The sequence below is a fragment of the Larus michahellis genome, chromosome 2, assembly GCF_964199755.1.
Source record: "Larus michahellis chromosome 2, bLarMic1.1, whole genome shotgun sequence".
NCBI lineage: Eukaryota > Metazoa > Chordata > Aves > Charadriiformes > Laridae > Larus > Larus michahellis.
This window is the reverse complement of record NC_133897.1, coordinates 88,898,326-88,912,363: the sequence shown is the minus strand read 5'-3', so window position 1 is coordinate 88,912,363 and position 14,038 is coordinate 88,898,326. Positions and strand designations below refer to the sequence as shown.

Sequence of the window (14,038 nt, the reverse complement as noted above, 5' to 3'; positions counted from 1 at the left end):
TGAACTGCTTTCAATTTAAATTTTGCTGTATGTTATCAACATGACACAGTTATTAGCATTTAAATCACCTTTCCCCTTGTCATTTCTGTCTTTGGTTACCCCCCTTCCCCAAGTACGATTTACAGAAAACTGACTTAGTAGGAAAGTATGTGGTTGTTAGACAAGGATGGAATCACATTTTGTAGTATCACGGCTTATTTAAATTTAAAGGACTAGGGAGCAAAATGCGATTAACACAGCCATGACAAACGTATGATTAATGTTAGCTATTTTTTCCCCACTGTAATATTTTTCTTTTCACTTTCTCCTTTACAAACAGGTGAACGTACCCACTAATTTTCTGGTACCTTTGCTCAAGGAGCATGGGAGCAAGTGCCTATTCTGCCTAGAAAACAAGAGCTTCTCATCAAAACTGAGTGACTTAGGACAAGGGTAAAAGCTATTTTGAGATGCAGTACTTAACTGTGGCTGCCCATCTTAACACTTGTGAATAGGTATAAATGTATACTGTCCAAATAAAAATCTCGGAATGGTTTGGGTTGGAAGGGACCTTAAAGATCATCTAGTTCCAGCCCCCCAGCCATGGGCAGAGACACCTCCCACTAGACCAGGCTGCTCAAAGCCCCATCCAGCCTGGCATTGAACACGTCCAGGGATGGGGCACCCACAACTTCTCCGGGCAACCTGCTCCAGTGCCTCACCCACCATCATAGTGAAGAATTTCTTCCTGATATCTCACCTAAATCTCCCCTCTTTCAGTTTAAAGGTATTACCCCTCTGCACTTGCAAAAAGTCCCTCCCCATCTTTCCTGTAGGCCTTCTTTAGGTACTGAAAGACCTGCTAGAAGGTCTCCCCTCAGCCTACTCTTCCCCAGCCTGAACAAACCCCAACTCCCTCAGCCTGTCCTCACACCAGAGGTGCTCCAGCCCTCCCCGTCACCTTCCCGGCCTTTCCTCTGGACCCGCTCCCACGAGGCAATGTAAATACAATGCAAAACGTAATGACAGGCCCTATAGGGTGCAGGGATGCAGCGGGGGAGCCCGGAGGCGGGGGGGGGGGGAGCGGCCGCGGTGACCCCCCTCCCGCCTCCGGGCTCCCCCGCCGCGCTGCACTGCGCTAGGGGCTGCTGCACCTGAGCCGCCCCCTGTCAGCGTTGGATATGGGGAGGAGGGGGGAGAAATAAAACCACCAAACCCGACCCTCGGCGAAAGCATGATGTAATTTCACATTATATAATCCTAATATGTATATATATATAAAAGGGAAAAGGGCGAAAAAAAAAAAAAATAAGGGGGGGGGGCCCGGCGCGGCCTCTCCTTTCCCCGCTGAGGCGCCGAGCTCCGGAGGGTCTCCGCGCCTCTCCACCCCCTCCCACCCCCCCATCGCTTTCCTCCCCGCCGCTTTTTACCTGCTCCCCGAAGTCGATGGCGATGTTGGTGATGCCGAGAGGGACGAGGAAGCGGATGAGGGGCCAGTAGTTGGTGAGGGCTGGAAATTTCACCATAGTCCCAGCTGCGCGCTGACCCCCAGCGCATCTGCCGCGGGAGGACGGCGGCGGAGGGCGGCGGGGAAGGTTGGGTTGCGGGGCGGGGGGGGGAAGGGAAGGATGAAAGGGCAGAGGAGGAGGGTGCGTGCGTGTCCCTCTGCGTGTGTGCGAGCGGGGAGGACGGAGGGAGGGCGTGGGGGGGATAAGGGCGAGAAGCAGAAGAGCCCCCTAAAAAATAAAGCAGCCGGAGGATGGGGCGGAGGGGGGGGAGCCGCTCCCTCCCTGGCCCGGCGCGGCTCGGCCCTGGCTGGGTGCTGTCTGGGCGGCGGGGCGCGCAGTGCTGCCGCCTCAGCAGGAGACCCGAGAGATCAAGTCCATCCCCGCCGCCCTCCTCCCACACAACAATGATCCGCCGCTGCCGCCGCCGCCGCCGCCGCTGCCGGAAAAAAAAAGAGGAGGGACACCGCCGCCAGCCACTCGTGCGGGCAGCGCTGCCATCCTCGGGGCGCGGGGGACAGGGGAAGGGCCGGGCCGGGGCCTCCCCCTCCACTACCCCCCCTCTCTCCGCCGCCCCGCCTGACGCTCGCCGGCCGCGGCGCCGCGCAGGAAAACACCGCCCTCCTCCTCCTCCTCCTCCGCCGCCGCCGCCGCGGGTCCGGCGCAGGCCGCGGTGCGGGTCGGGCCGCCGCTGCCGCTGGAGGTGGCCTGTGCGGGCCGGCGAAGCGCAGTGCGGGGCCGGCGGCGGTGCGGTGCGGCGGGGCCCGGCCGCTGGGCGCCGCTCCCCGGCGCGGGCTGCCGGAGCACGTGGGTTTGACACACGCTCGGCGGCAGACGGACCGGCGGCGGCGGCGGCGGGGGAGAGAGCGGCACCGAGCGGCTCCTCCCGACGGCCGAGCGGCCGCCCTGCGCCCCCCGCCCGCCGAGGCGACGGCGGGGCCGAGGGGAAGCGGCCGGGCCGGGCGCGGCACCTGTCCGTCCGACCGGGTCCCGGTGGGTCCCGTGGGGTTCCCCCCTCGTGTGCGCGACCCTCGCTCCCCTCAGGCAGGCGGGGGCAGGGGAAGGCTTTTCCCGGCGGTGGGCTTCGGGCCCCGTGGAGCGGCAGGGAGGGTGGGGGGTCCTTAACGGGGCGTTAGCCGAGGTGTTCTTGTGAGGAGCGGCTGAGGGAGCTGGGGCTGTGTCAGCCTGGAGAAAAGGAGGCTGAGGGGAGGCTTATCGCTCCCTACAACTGCCTGAAAGGAGGGTGTAGAGAGGTGGGGGTCCGTCTCTTCTCCCAAGTAACAGGTGACAGAACAAGAGGAAACGGCCTCAAGTTGCGCCAGGGGAGGCTTGGGATGGGTATTTGGAAAAATTTCCTCACAGCAAGTGTTATCAAGCATTGGAACAGGCTGCCCAGGGAAGTGGTGGAATCACCATCCCTGCAGGTATTTAAAAGACAGGTAGACGTGGTGCTGAGCACCATGGTTTAGTGATGGTTTTGTCAGTGTTAGGTTGACAGTTGGACTCAGTGATCTGAAAGGTCCCTTCCAACTTATGCAGTTCTATGATTCTATGTCTGACACATCTGGTCAAACACCCAAAATAAATAAATGGTGAAGGTTTGCCAGCGCAGCCGCTTCATTTTTCAAAGCCTCTGCCCGAGTCCTGGACAAGGGAATGTGTTTGTGGCTCTGAGCTGGCTTGCAGGGGGGTCCTCACTGGCCGGGAGCACAGGTTGCTTTCTGACCCACAGCCTTGACAGATGGAGAGGCTCTGTGTCAGGGTTGTGAGGAAAGCAGAGACAGAAAACGCTTTCTGAACCTGTCGTAGAAGTTTCTCAACATTTTCAAACTCACAGCAGGGGGGTGGCGGGTTTTGCTGTAATTGAGTTTCTCTGGGGCATTTAGGTTTGGGGTGTCACCCTCACCTTGCCACCTTCAAGGAGGGTTGGCAAATATTTTGGGAAGGTGGAAGCCCTGTGAGGAATCAGATGTCTGTATCTCATCCTCGGAGGAGCAGTGGCCAGCGGAGGGCTGGTGGCCAGCCTTCCTCACTGAAAGTCTCCTGCACTAAAATGTTCCTGTAAACAAGAGCCATTCCACATGTTTTGGAGAGTCAACAGGAGGTGAACTCTGAAAATCCTTGACAGGCAGATGACGGACAGGCTGTGGGGTGGGGTTGGAGTGGGAGAGCCCCTGATTCCCAGGGTGACTTGGCAAAGTCGGCCTCAGCTGTCACTGGAGGTTTCCTACCTACAGACGGAGTTTGTCTCACCTAGCAGCCCTTATGCTGGTGGACATGCAGAAGCAAACTCAAGCTGTTATGAGCCATACAAGAGTGGCAATGTGCCTTTGTCCTGTAGATCACTTAAAATGCCAGGGGCATGGTGCCCTGGGGATGACAGAGCAGAGCAGTGCAAAGCAGGAGAGGACAATAAACTGAGAAGAGGGGAGCAGGAGTTGTTTGTGATTGGCTAAGTGTGTCTTTGAATTAACAGCACTAAATCTTCATCATCCTGAGGAAGAACCTCTTCTTCTTCCCTTGGTGAACCGTATGGCCCTGAAGAGGAAATCCTCAAGAGGAAATCCAGAGCTCAGGACCCTAACCTAACTCATGGCTGCATCTGTGCAAATGCTGTCTGGTTACCTGTCAGGCTGGAGTTGGAAAGCACAAAATACCTTGTTTTCCAAAGAAACTAAACGGAAAGCTCAGGTCTAGGTATGCATCTAATCATCTCCAGAAGGACCAGTGGCTTGTCCATTGGACAGCTTCAAACCATGTCCATGATGCGGAACGTTCAATCTCCAACCAACCAGATTAAAGTTGGACAAAAGTAGCAACCTTCATGTAGATGCAGGGATCTTGGCACCAGCTGCCTTGTTTTAGTTGTTCACTTGCATTGAGCTGCATTGCCTGCCACTTAGACATAGCCTGTCTGTATGCTTATGTGTAAGTCGTAGAAAATCTGCATAGTCAGTCCCTTCCTTTGAAGCAAGTCTCATGGCTTTTGAAGACAAGGCTGGGTATATTTTAAAGCCTTAATTTGATGTTAAATTCTGTCTTCCTGAGACTGTATTTTGTTTTAGGTAGCTGATTTGCTGGTAACTAATTTCTTCCTGACAGGACTAGATTTTGTTGGGAGTGAGGTCTTTCCTTCTTGTCATAGGTCTGAGAACAACTTATAGCTGGAAATATGGAAGAACATTGTTTACAACTATGCATCTTTACATATTTTCTCAGTAACGTGTCCCTATTTTATTTCAGTTTAGAGGAATTATTTGTTTAGGGCAAAGAAACATTTAGTGCTGTTCTTGAGTCAGAGAAAAGTAAAAGGGAAGCCCCAAAGCCACTTGTAAATATATGATTTTAACTTGCCGTTTGAAATTTTCAGGTGAGCTGATGTTTGAGGACTACCTCCTCTCATTCCTGGCAAAAACAAGCCACCACGAAATTAAAGCTTCCTGAATCAAAACATTTGAACAGTGAGCATGTGGTTCACAGTACTAATTGTAAAGCATACATAGTGATTAATTACTTTGTCACAAAGTTATGTTCAGTCCTGGAAATACTGAGACACCCTAGTAGTTCAATGAAGTATAAGAGAAGCATATCCATTTGGAGGTTTGTTACGTATTCATAAGGTAGTTGATACTTTTTAACTCCAGTAGATTATGAATGAGGCGCCTTACATCTGTAATTAATTTCCATCTGATCAGTTGCTTGAGAGCTCTGATTAACTTTTTATCTTCCTGCTGCCCAAAGCAATAGTACAAGGTTGTTTTTACTTAAGAGCGGTTTACATTTTACCTCCTAACATGTACTGGAATGTCCTAGGCAAATGTTGACCTAAGCAATGCTCTCTTGAGTCCCGTATATTGAAATCACTAAGCTTATCTAATAAACTGTTAGGCTATGTTTTGTCTGTCTGCTTCCCATTCACATCTTTTGTTTATGGGATGAATGTTCTTGTGTGCTTCTCTTTCAGCCCAGGTCATATTTGCTCCTCGAATTCATTACAGAAACAAAATTGTGTTTGGAACCAAGGAGCAAGGATGGTTTCTCACATCTTGAAGTCAGTAGTTTGCTCAGCTGATGAGCTGAGGAAATGGGTCATTTTAGCTGTCTTGGACAAAAAGCGGTGATTAGTAATCATTTCCTTTCTAGCATATTTTCTGTTACACTACATTTCTTACTCATATACCAAACACTGTCTGTTTGTTTAATGGAATAAAAAAGACACAGAGAGGACATCAGGAAATAATTAATCTCTGTGCTCTTGATAGAAAAATGATCTGGTCCAGGAGTATCTCGAATGGAGGCATCTCACTGGAGAGGTCCATAGGAATCAAGTACAGTGCTGTAATGTGTTACAGTATAAACAATGAAATGTATCACAGAATCACAGAATGGTAGGGGTTGGAAGGGACCTTCAGAGATGATCTAGTCCAACCCCCCCCGCCAAAGCAGGTTCATCCAGAGCAGGCTGGACAAGAATGCATTCAGGTGTGTTTTGAATGTCTCCAGAGAAGGAGACTCCACAACCTCTCTGGGCAGCCTGACCCAGTGCTCTGCCACCCTCAAAGTAAAGAAGTTTTTCCTCATGTTCAGATGGAATTTCCTGTGTTCCAGTTTGTGTCAGTTGTCCCTTGTCCTGTCACTGGGCACCACTAAAGAGCGTCTGGCCCCATCCTCTTGACACCCATCTTTTTTTATAAGCGTTGATAAGATCCCTTCTCTGTCTTCTCCAGGCTGAACAGACCCAGGTCTCTCAGCCTTTCCTCATAAGAGAGATGCTCCAGTCCCCTGATCATCTTCGTAGCCCTCCCCTGGATTGTCTCCAGAAGTTCCTTGTCTTTCTTGAACTGGGCACAGTACTCCAGTATCAGAAAACTCCTTTGTGCCTAGTAGCAAAATGTGTCTGTAATTGCTACTTAAGCAACAGGGTCAAAGTCTGAAGGTGTCCCCAGTAGCAGATCGTGTCGGGGCAGGTCACATTAGCTTTACTTACACAGAAATCCAACATGCAGATCAGTGCATGAGCTTTAACACGTGTTAGAGACCCAGTCCTTTCCTGAACTGAAAGCAGGCCCCTCACCACAGCTACAAGACGGGAATCTTGAGAGGACCCTGCTATGCTGTTACCTTGCTTCAGAAAGATGCCTCTATTTCCTTGTTGAGGTTGCTGCTAAAGAAAATGAGTCTTGGGTTTGTTTGTTTGGTTTTTTTTTAAAATCACTGTTCTTGGTCTTTTCATCCCCAGTTGGCTATTTAGCTGTCACCCCTGCTTTTTGTAGCTACTGGCTCTCTTCCAAACCTTATGTTCTATCTAGGAATTTATTTTTTTTGCTTATAGTCTAGCAATTGGGAAGCACTCACTGTATAAGGAATTCAAACTAGTGTATAACACAATTTGTGAGCTAGTCACTCCAGGACAGGTGAACTGGGTTTCCCAGTCTACAGGATGGTCAATGATTCTGGTCTCTGCATGGCCTTGGGCTGTGAGAGGGACAATGACGACTGTCTTTTCTTGTCTGCTGTCTGACACAGTGGAAGGGCATCTCCACAGCCATATTCTGCTTCTATCTTGAGTTATTCCTGCAGCTGCAAAGGCCGCCTCTTGCAGGCACAACTTTTAAGTTGAAACTGAGTTTGAGCTCTTTATACAACAATAATTAAAACAATAAGATTGTCATTTGAAAATGTTGTCAGACTATGACTGAATGTTATTGCAGGAATGCTCAGAATGTGGGTCTTGTGCAGTTAGTGGAAAAATACGCGTTCATATTTAGTATTGAAGAATACAAAGCAAAAATAATCTACCCACTCACTTCTTTAGGGGACTGGCGAGACACAAAGCTCAGCTGTAAGGAATCTTCATGGCCCAGCTGAAGGTCCTCTCCTTTCCCTGGAACCCCAGTTCTGCAGAAAGCCTGTTCCATAGGCCTAGGAAAAAAGTACGCTCAGCCTTTTCTTTTCCTGCAGGGCAAAGGAGAGCCGTACACACGTTTTCTCTTCCTAGCCGTAAACTAAGCCTGTGTCACTGCTGAGTTGTGCAGAAAGCCGCCATCTCAAAGGCTTGGTGGAACTCTCCTTAGGATCCAGGGGCACTGTGTTCTTGCGTGCCTGGCCATGACTTCAAGGCTATTGCACTCTGTAACTGGGGAAGCTACAGAAATGCTGCAGGAAAAGTCTGTATGTTTATATAACGTTTTATTCCGTGAATGGATAGAGCTGAATTGGAAATATCAGAGAACAGCCAAAGGAATCGGGGTTGTCAGTCAGACAAGCATACGACTAATCCAATTCCAATTTAGCTCCAGCTCTGTGTGAAGAATAAAAATGGTCTTTACAATCATCCTGTGTCCCTTCCCTAAGGCTGGTCTGCTCTGGCCGCAGCTGGCTTGTCAGGTTAGATGATAAGGACGGTGCCCCTGCAGGAAGCCCATGTCTTTCTTTTTTTGGCTGGCACAAGTGCACTGGCAGCTTCAGGCAAAACTGTTTCACAGCTGATGAAGCGGAAGAACCTTCCTATTAACGCTTAATAGACCAAGGTATAAAGAATGTTGGATTTCAGTGGCACAAGGAGACCTGGGTCAGTCAGAAGTGCCTGACTCATTTTCCAGGCGAGAATCAAAGTGTTGTCTCCGGTCACCTGCAGCAGGGGACCAGTCCAGGACATATCTTCTGCCACAGGCCACCTAGAAGCATTGTTGGGTATAGACTGACCATAACAGTGTCTGCTCCACCACTCACTCAAGCTCATAGCCAGGGGTAATCCCAGCTGCATGCACAGTCTGTCCTGGAATTAATTAATAGCCTGATCTGTCTTTTGGGCTTGTGTTCTGGGGTCCAAAACTGTATCTTCTTCTGAGGCAACGTGGGGCATGTGGCTGCAGCAGCTCGGAAAGGAGGGAGTTGGTGGGAGCAGCTGGTCTCAGGCTGCTGGCGGGGAGACGCAGCAATGCCCAAATGCAGCTCCACGCACTGAAGTGATGCTGTGCCATTTCTTAGCGGATTAATCCCAACAGCTCCTCAAGCGTTGGAGTTGCGTAAATGTGAATACGGCATTGCAGGAGGCTAACTGGACCAGCCTCTGCCCAAATTAAAGATTTCTCTCTTTCAAGTGCTTGTAGTGTGGCATCTGCCATCCTGGGGGACCTGAGTGCTTATGAACCTTGTGTGCTACAGAGGGGGTTGCATTGTCCTCACATCAGGCCTGAGGCTCTGGCATTGTTTCATGATCAGAGGGAGGGAAGCTTTCTCGTCATCAAAGCAAACATATACAAATATTGCATTTCCTCAGCATGGGAGAAATCAAGTCTTTAAACACAGGGGGTTTTTTTTTGTATTATGTGTAGTGCTTTACGTCATTTCTAAATTTAATTTTTTAATGATTATAACATTCAAATGTCTTGAAAGAAATGCAAGTAATAATTTAAAATATTTTCCAAAAATTATTTCTAGTTAATAAATTTAAATGCATTTATGTTCTTAATAAGCTTAGATTTGCCTGGAATTCAGAATTCATGTAATGTACATTTGGCATCTTTGCTCCAAGCATTAGGACATATTAGGACTTTCTGCAACCTGTTTGCTTCTTGCTAAAAAGTATTACTTACAAGTAATATCACTTGCTGTGCTATATATAAAATATAATAAGCACACAACCGTACCAATAATGTCAAGTTACAAAGGTCAGTCTTTATGGCTTTGTGTATCATTGAAACAGCAATCAATACTAGACTTCAGCTGCCTGCAGAGATAATTGGTGTAGTTGAACACCATTTAACTAAAACTTGTAGGAGGTGCTGCTGAATTTGTGTTCCAAACTCTCATATTCTATGTCCTTTTATGATGTTGAGCTCAGTAATTAGATTAATTGCTGAGAATATGTTTAAATGTTTCCGAAATATGCTTTTATGAGCTTGCAATATTTCATCCTCTCCAGTTTTCTTTAGAAGGGAGTCAGTCTGTCCTAAGTATCTGTCTTGCCAAATACGGCTTCTGTGTTATTGCAGCAATGATAAAAATAGCCTCTGTACAGCACCTATAGTAGATAATGAGAAATCTAATGTATTTGTGAAAAGACAGTAATATGCAAGGGCATAAGCATTATTTATTAGTGCTTGTATGACTGAAAGTGCTACAGTATATGCATGCTTAAAACCACTATTCCCAGAGTACTCTAGAATTTAAAAGTAGTAGTAAGTTTTATCTTTAAAATGTACAGTACTGCTTTTTGGCATCTTAAGACATTGCTGCTGTCTGGCCATCTAACTATAATATTTGATAAAATTCACTTATTTTAGAGGAATAAGATTTGCTCCTAACTTCTTTTTACCCACTGGGAGCTTTTAAGAAGTATTTGCTTTTCGGAATGAGCATTCTGTACTTTTATGATAAGGATGTTATTCAAGAGTATAGAGGACACAAGGAAATGTTAAGATGCCAGGGCAGCCAATTTATGAAACTATACAGAAACACTTTTCAACACTTTCCTTGCCCTTGCTGCCTGGCAGACCCAAAGTGCCTTAGAAATCTGAGTTGCCCTCTTGATCTATGCTGCAATACCAGAATTACCAAGGGCAAGAAACGCCCCTATTTTACGTATGGGCAAACCAGAGGGAAACGAATGGCTTGTGCAGGTTAGGCAGGGGAACACGTATCCCAGACCTGCAAGTGACCCTTTTGCATCTTCTGATTTATTCAAGTTTTTCTGCTGAACCTAAATGAAAAATAAAGAAAAAAAAGAAAAAAATTGGTCCACAGACAGGGAACCTAATCTGCCTCGTTAGCTTATAAGTATTTAGAGAACAATCAGAACTTTAAAGCCAAATATGGTCTGTTATTTGTGTGTGGATAATGTCCTTATCCAAGGCCTCAGACATTTATTGTTCTTTTATAGATAAAGTTGTATCATTGTCTTCTCTTACAAAGAACTAAGAGAAGAAAAAAAGAGCCATCTTCATCTGAAAGTTGAAAATATTTCCTCCAAGGCCTGGATGTTTTAGATTCTTAAAAAAAAAAAGCAACCTATGTAATTGATAGAAGAATGTAAGCTGCTCTCATAACCTAATTAGTATCGTCCATGACTTTTCAAAATGCTTACCCCTGCAAAATGGATTGTCCCTTGATCATTTCTCTCTGTCCCTGCAAGATGTTCATCTCTTCTAATAAGGGGTGGATAGATACTGGATAATTGAAGGAAGTCTGTTCAATTTTCATTCCCTGGTTAGAGAGACAAAGTCAATATTGGCCTATCCAAACAAAGGCAGTTGGTGGATTGACGAAAAATAAATGGTAAAAATCTAAAAGCTATTCAACTCCAATAAAAAAAATCCTCTTTTTATACAATTTCTAACATTCAAAAAGACAGGATGGTCAGGTCCTCTGAAAAAGGAAGCAGTGATGGAAAGATGAAAGAGAATTCAATTTGCATGGCCCTTTAATATTGGAATTGCTGATAAATTTCAGCAGAAGATCTCTTAGTGATAAAATTCATTTTTTTTGATCAAATGCATTCCCACATATAAAGATGAGTTTGAGGTTTAAAAAAATCTCAAGTACTTTCTTGCACTTACATTCAAATCCGGCACCTGTAAGCCTGTTAAAGGAGTATAGAAATCTTTTATTTCACAAAGGTTGCTGAATAACGTAACTATTGGCATTTTTCTTTCTCCCAAAATTTTTGCTGTCATTTTTTTCCTCTAGTTTCAAAGCAATATTACAAAGGGATAGAAGAGACTAGCACAGTACTGGCTATCATTTGCATGTGGACATGAAATATCTTAGGTGAGATTCTCTCAAAATCCCCCCACTTTCCCTTCTGGAGATTTCATTAGCAGGATTCACATTCTTTTCACCTGTAAAACTACGTGTTTTGAGTTGGGTTATCAAGCTTTTCAATTGTTTGCTTAATTTTCGGCTGCAGTGAAATCAATTTGCTAATCCCCTCAGACTCCAGATTTATAGTTATGGTCTAAGCCAGATGTATTTGTATGTGGATATAGTCAAAGAATTGCTTCTTGCATACGGGTGGGATGAGACTCTACTAGCTGAACCACAATGTGCTAAGGTAAGCCTGAAAAAAGAGCACTGTAGCGTAGATTTTTCTGCCTATAGGAATTCAGATTAACATGTTTTTGTCTTAAATTGCAAGAAAGATGTGTCATATCCAATGGAATAAAACAGAATAGATCTACTCAGTTACTACGGAAAGTAAAAATTGTGTGTTGAATGGATTCCGTACTAAAACTGTCTAACAAGCGTGTTGTCTCAGTTGGTGATGAACCACAAGGAATTTGGTGTGGACAAGCTCCAGACTCACCAATGTATTCAGCAGCTGATCACCGAATTTTCCTTTCCTTTCTAGAAAAGAGCCTTCCAGCAATAAATAAATACTTTGAGAAGAACTGCATTACACCTGGGGCAGTCTTGAACAAAGACTGGTTTGATGTATAAAATCCTGTAGCGGTAATCAGTCTCCCTCACATCCAAACCACATCACAGTCACTGTTTAAAGTACTACAATATGCCGTAAACTCTGTGAATCAGGGCTCCTCCAACTAGAATTAACAAGATTGAGCTGCCAAGGCCTAGGCTAGAAGAGGGTAGTTCAAGCTGCCCCAGTCCTGCAGGTATGAGGGAGGAAGAAAGAGGGAGAGACCTGTTGTCCTGTTTTGATCATGCACTGCTCTTTCTGACGTCTCAGCATCTCTTAGCAGACTGGACAGGGCTTTTGCCTGTGAAAGTGAAGCACGGACTTTTCTCCGTCTTCCATCCAGCAGCCATGCTATGGATTGGTGGGAAAAGCGGGCAGAAGAAGGTAATGGAGACACCACATGTGTCGGAGTGGGCTCGGTGTATTTTGGAAAACCCTTGTTATGGAAGGGGGCTGGGGCTGGCCCTCTCTTGCAGCTTGGCACCTGGATCAGGCTGGTCAGATGCATCCCACCCTGTGACACCAGGGAGCTGCAGAGAGAGCAAGCACTCTGCTCTGGTTGCAGGGGGACTGGGATCTGCTGGAAGTGGTGTGCGGGAGCAAGCAGGGAGTCAAAGCGAGCGTCACACTTGGAGCAGGACTTGTCAGGTCAGTGGCAATGGCAGCAGAGGGCTAACCTCATCTTCTGCCTGTGCGGGTGGAGCTCGGTGGTGAAGGCAGCCCGTGCTGTGCTTCTTTGCTTCAGCTTTAGGAGGTATTGGTCTAACGGGCTGTGAACTTATGGCATGACACCAGGATAAATCTTTGCTTTTCCCCAAAGGCTCTGTCCTTTACTGGATGTTACAGAGTTGCTTCTCAGTGTCTGGGAGCTGAACCTGAGTAGGTGATGAGGCCTAAGGCATGAAGCTTTGAAAGGCTGATAGGGCAGAGGAGCAGCAGCATCTTGCAGGGATGCAGGGGAAGTCAGTCATTTGTGGACATCTGTCCAAGAACATGTGAAAGCGTGTGCAGTGAGTCAGGCTTGCTTTGGTGGTGGCTAATGGCTTGGGACTTTGCTGTTTAAGACCGACCCTGCTAAGAAGAATAGATGTAAATTTTCTGAAGGAAGGTGTGGTGTTTGTTGTAGTCTGCAGTTTAAAATGGTAGAGTTTTGTTGGTCGAGGGAAGTTTTCCTTGTTTATTAAAGGACAAGAAAAGACTCCATGTAAAAGGTTACCTGTTTTGAAATACAGATTCTGTGAGGATATCTGCCCTCAGTCTCTTGATGAAGGAGCTGTACGGCACTGCAGTGGTGGCTGTAAGGAGTAGCCATGAGTGTCTGCAGCTAGCAAGGATGGCTGTTGATCAGCACAGGTAGCAGATGTCCCAGGCACCGCCGTTTAGTGCCTGAATCGGCCTGAACGGACCCTTCTCTTCCCAGACAGAGTAAATGGTGGAATCCTCAAACCCAAACATCTATCAAAGGCAACAGATTTACCTCCCCTTCACCTGACATCTGCTGAGTCTGATCTCCCTCAGGGTGGTCCCACCAGAAAGGGGAATGCCTTTCCAGCTACTAGAACAGAGTCCAGCTACTCTGAACAGAGGCAGACTAGGTCAGGACTTTTGTCAATGCACTCTGAAGGATGTCCATCTCATCTGCTGTTTTCAGGTTTTCCCAAGTTTGTGTTTTCTCAATAAAATTTGGTTTTCTTGCAAGCAGGACACGATTAATCATTTTTGAATGCCCAGACATTTGGTTTATCAGATGCTGTTATGATCCCCAAATGCTTAACTGCTGATCTTTGGACTACTCGGAAGATTTTCTGAGATTTTTTTTATCCTCTGGCAAAAATTACTTGAAGATGGTCAGATGGCTTAAAGAGTGCCAGGCAAGGACAAATGGATGGACTGGCAAACGGCAGAGTGACAGGCTGCCTCATGTGCTTAGGAAACACTTGTTCATGCTAAATATGACCTGTAACAACTGTGCCTTTGTTTTATTGGTCCATAAAATGGAAAAAAGAGATAAAGTGTCTATTTTTTTTCATTTTTATCAGATATTTTATGTCTACTTATTAACCTACGCAAAAGCCATTGGAAAATTTAGGTTGGGTTTTTATAAAGGTGTAATGGATGCCTATGACCTATTAAT

At 46.5% G+C, this 14,038-nt stretch overlaps 1 protein-coding gene across 1 annotated transcript in view; it reads right to left on the bottom strand.

Moving 5' to 3' along the window:
• Nucleotides 1–2,075, bottom strand: part of ANKH (ANKH inorganic pyrophosphate transport regulator) — a 100,808-nt gene extending 98,733 nt beyond the window's left edge. The window contains exon 1 of the mRNA XM_074576171.1: nucleotides 1,410–2,075. Within this exon, the coding sequence (XP_074432272.1) occupies nucleotides 1,410–1,505 (96 nt within the window). The 5' untranslated portion in view covers nucleotides 1,506–2,075. The remainder of the gene's footprint in view (nucleotides 1–1,409) is intronic.
• Between the last annotated feature and the right edge of the window lie 11,963 nt (nucleotides 2,076–14,038).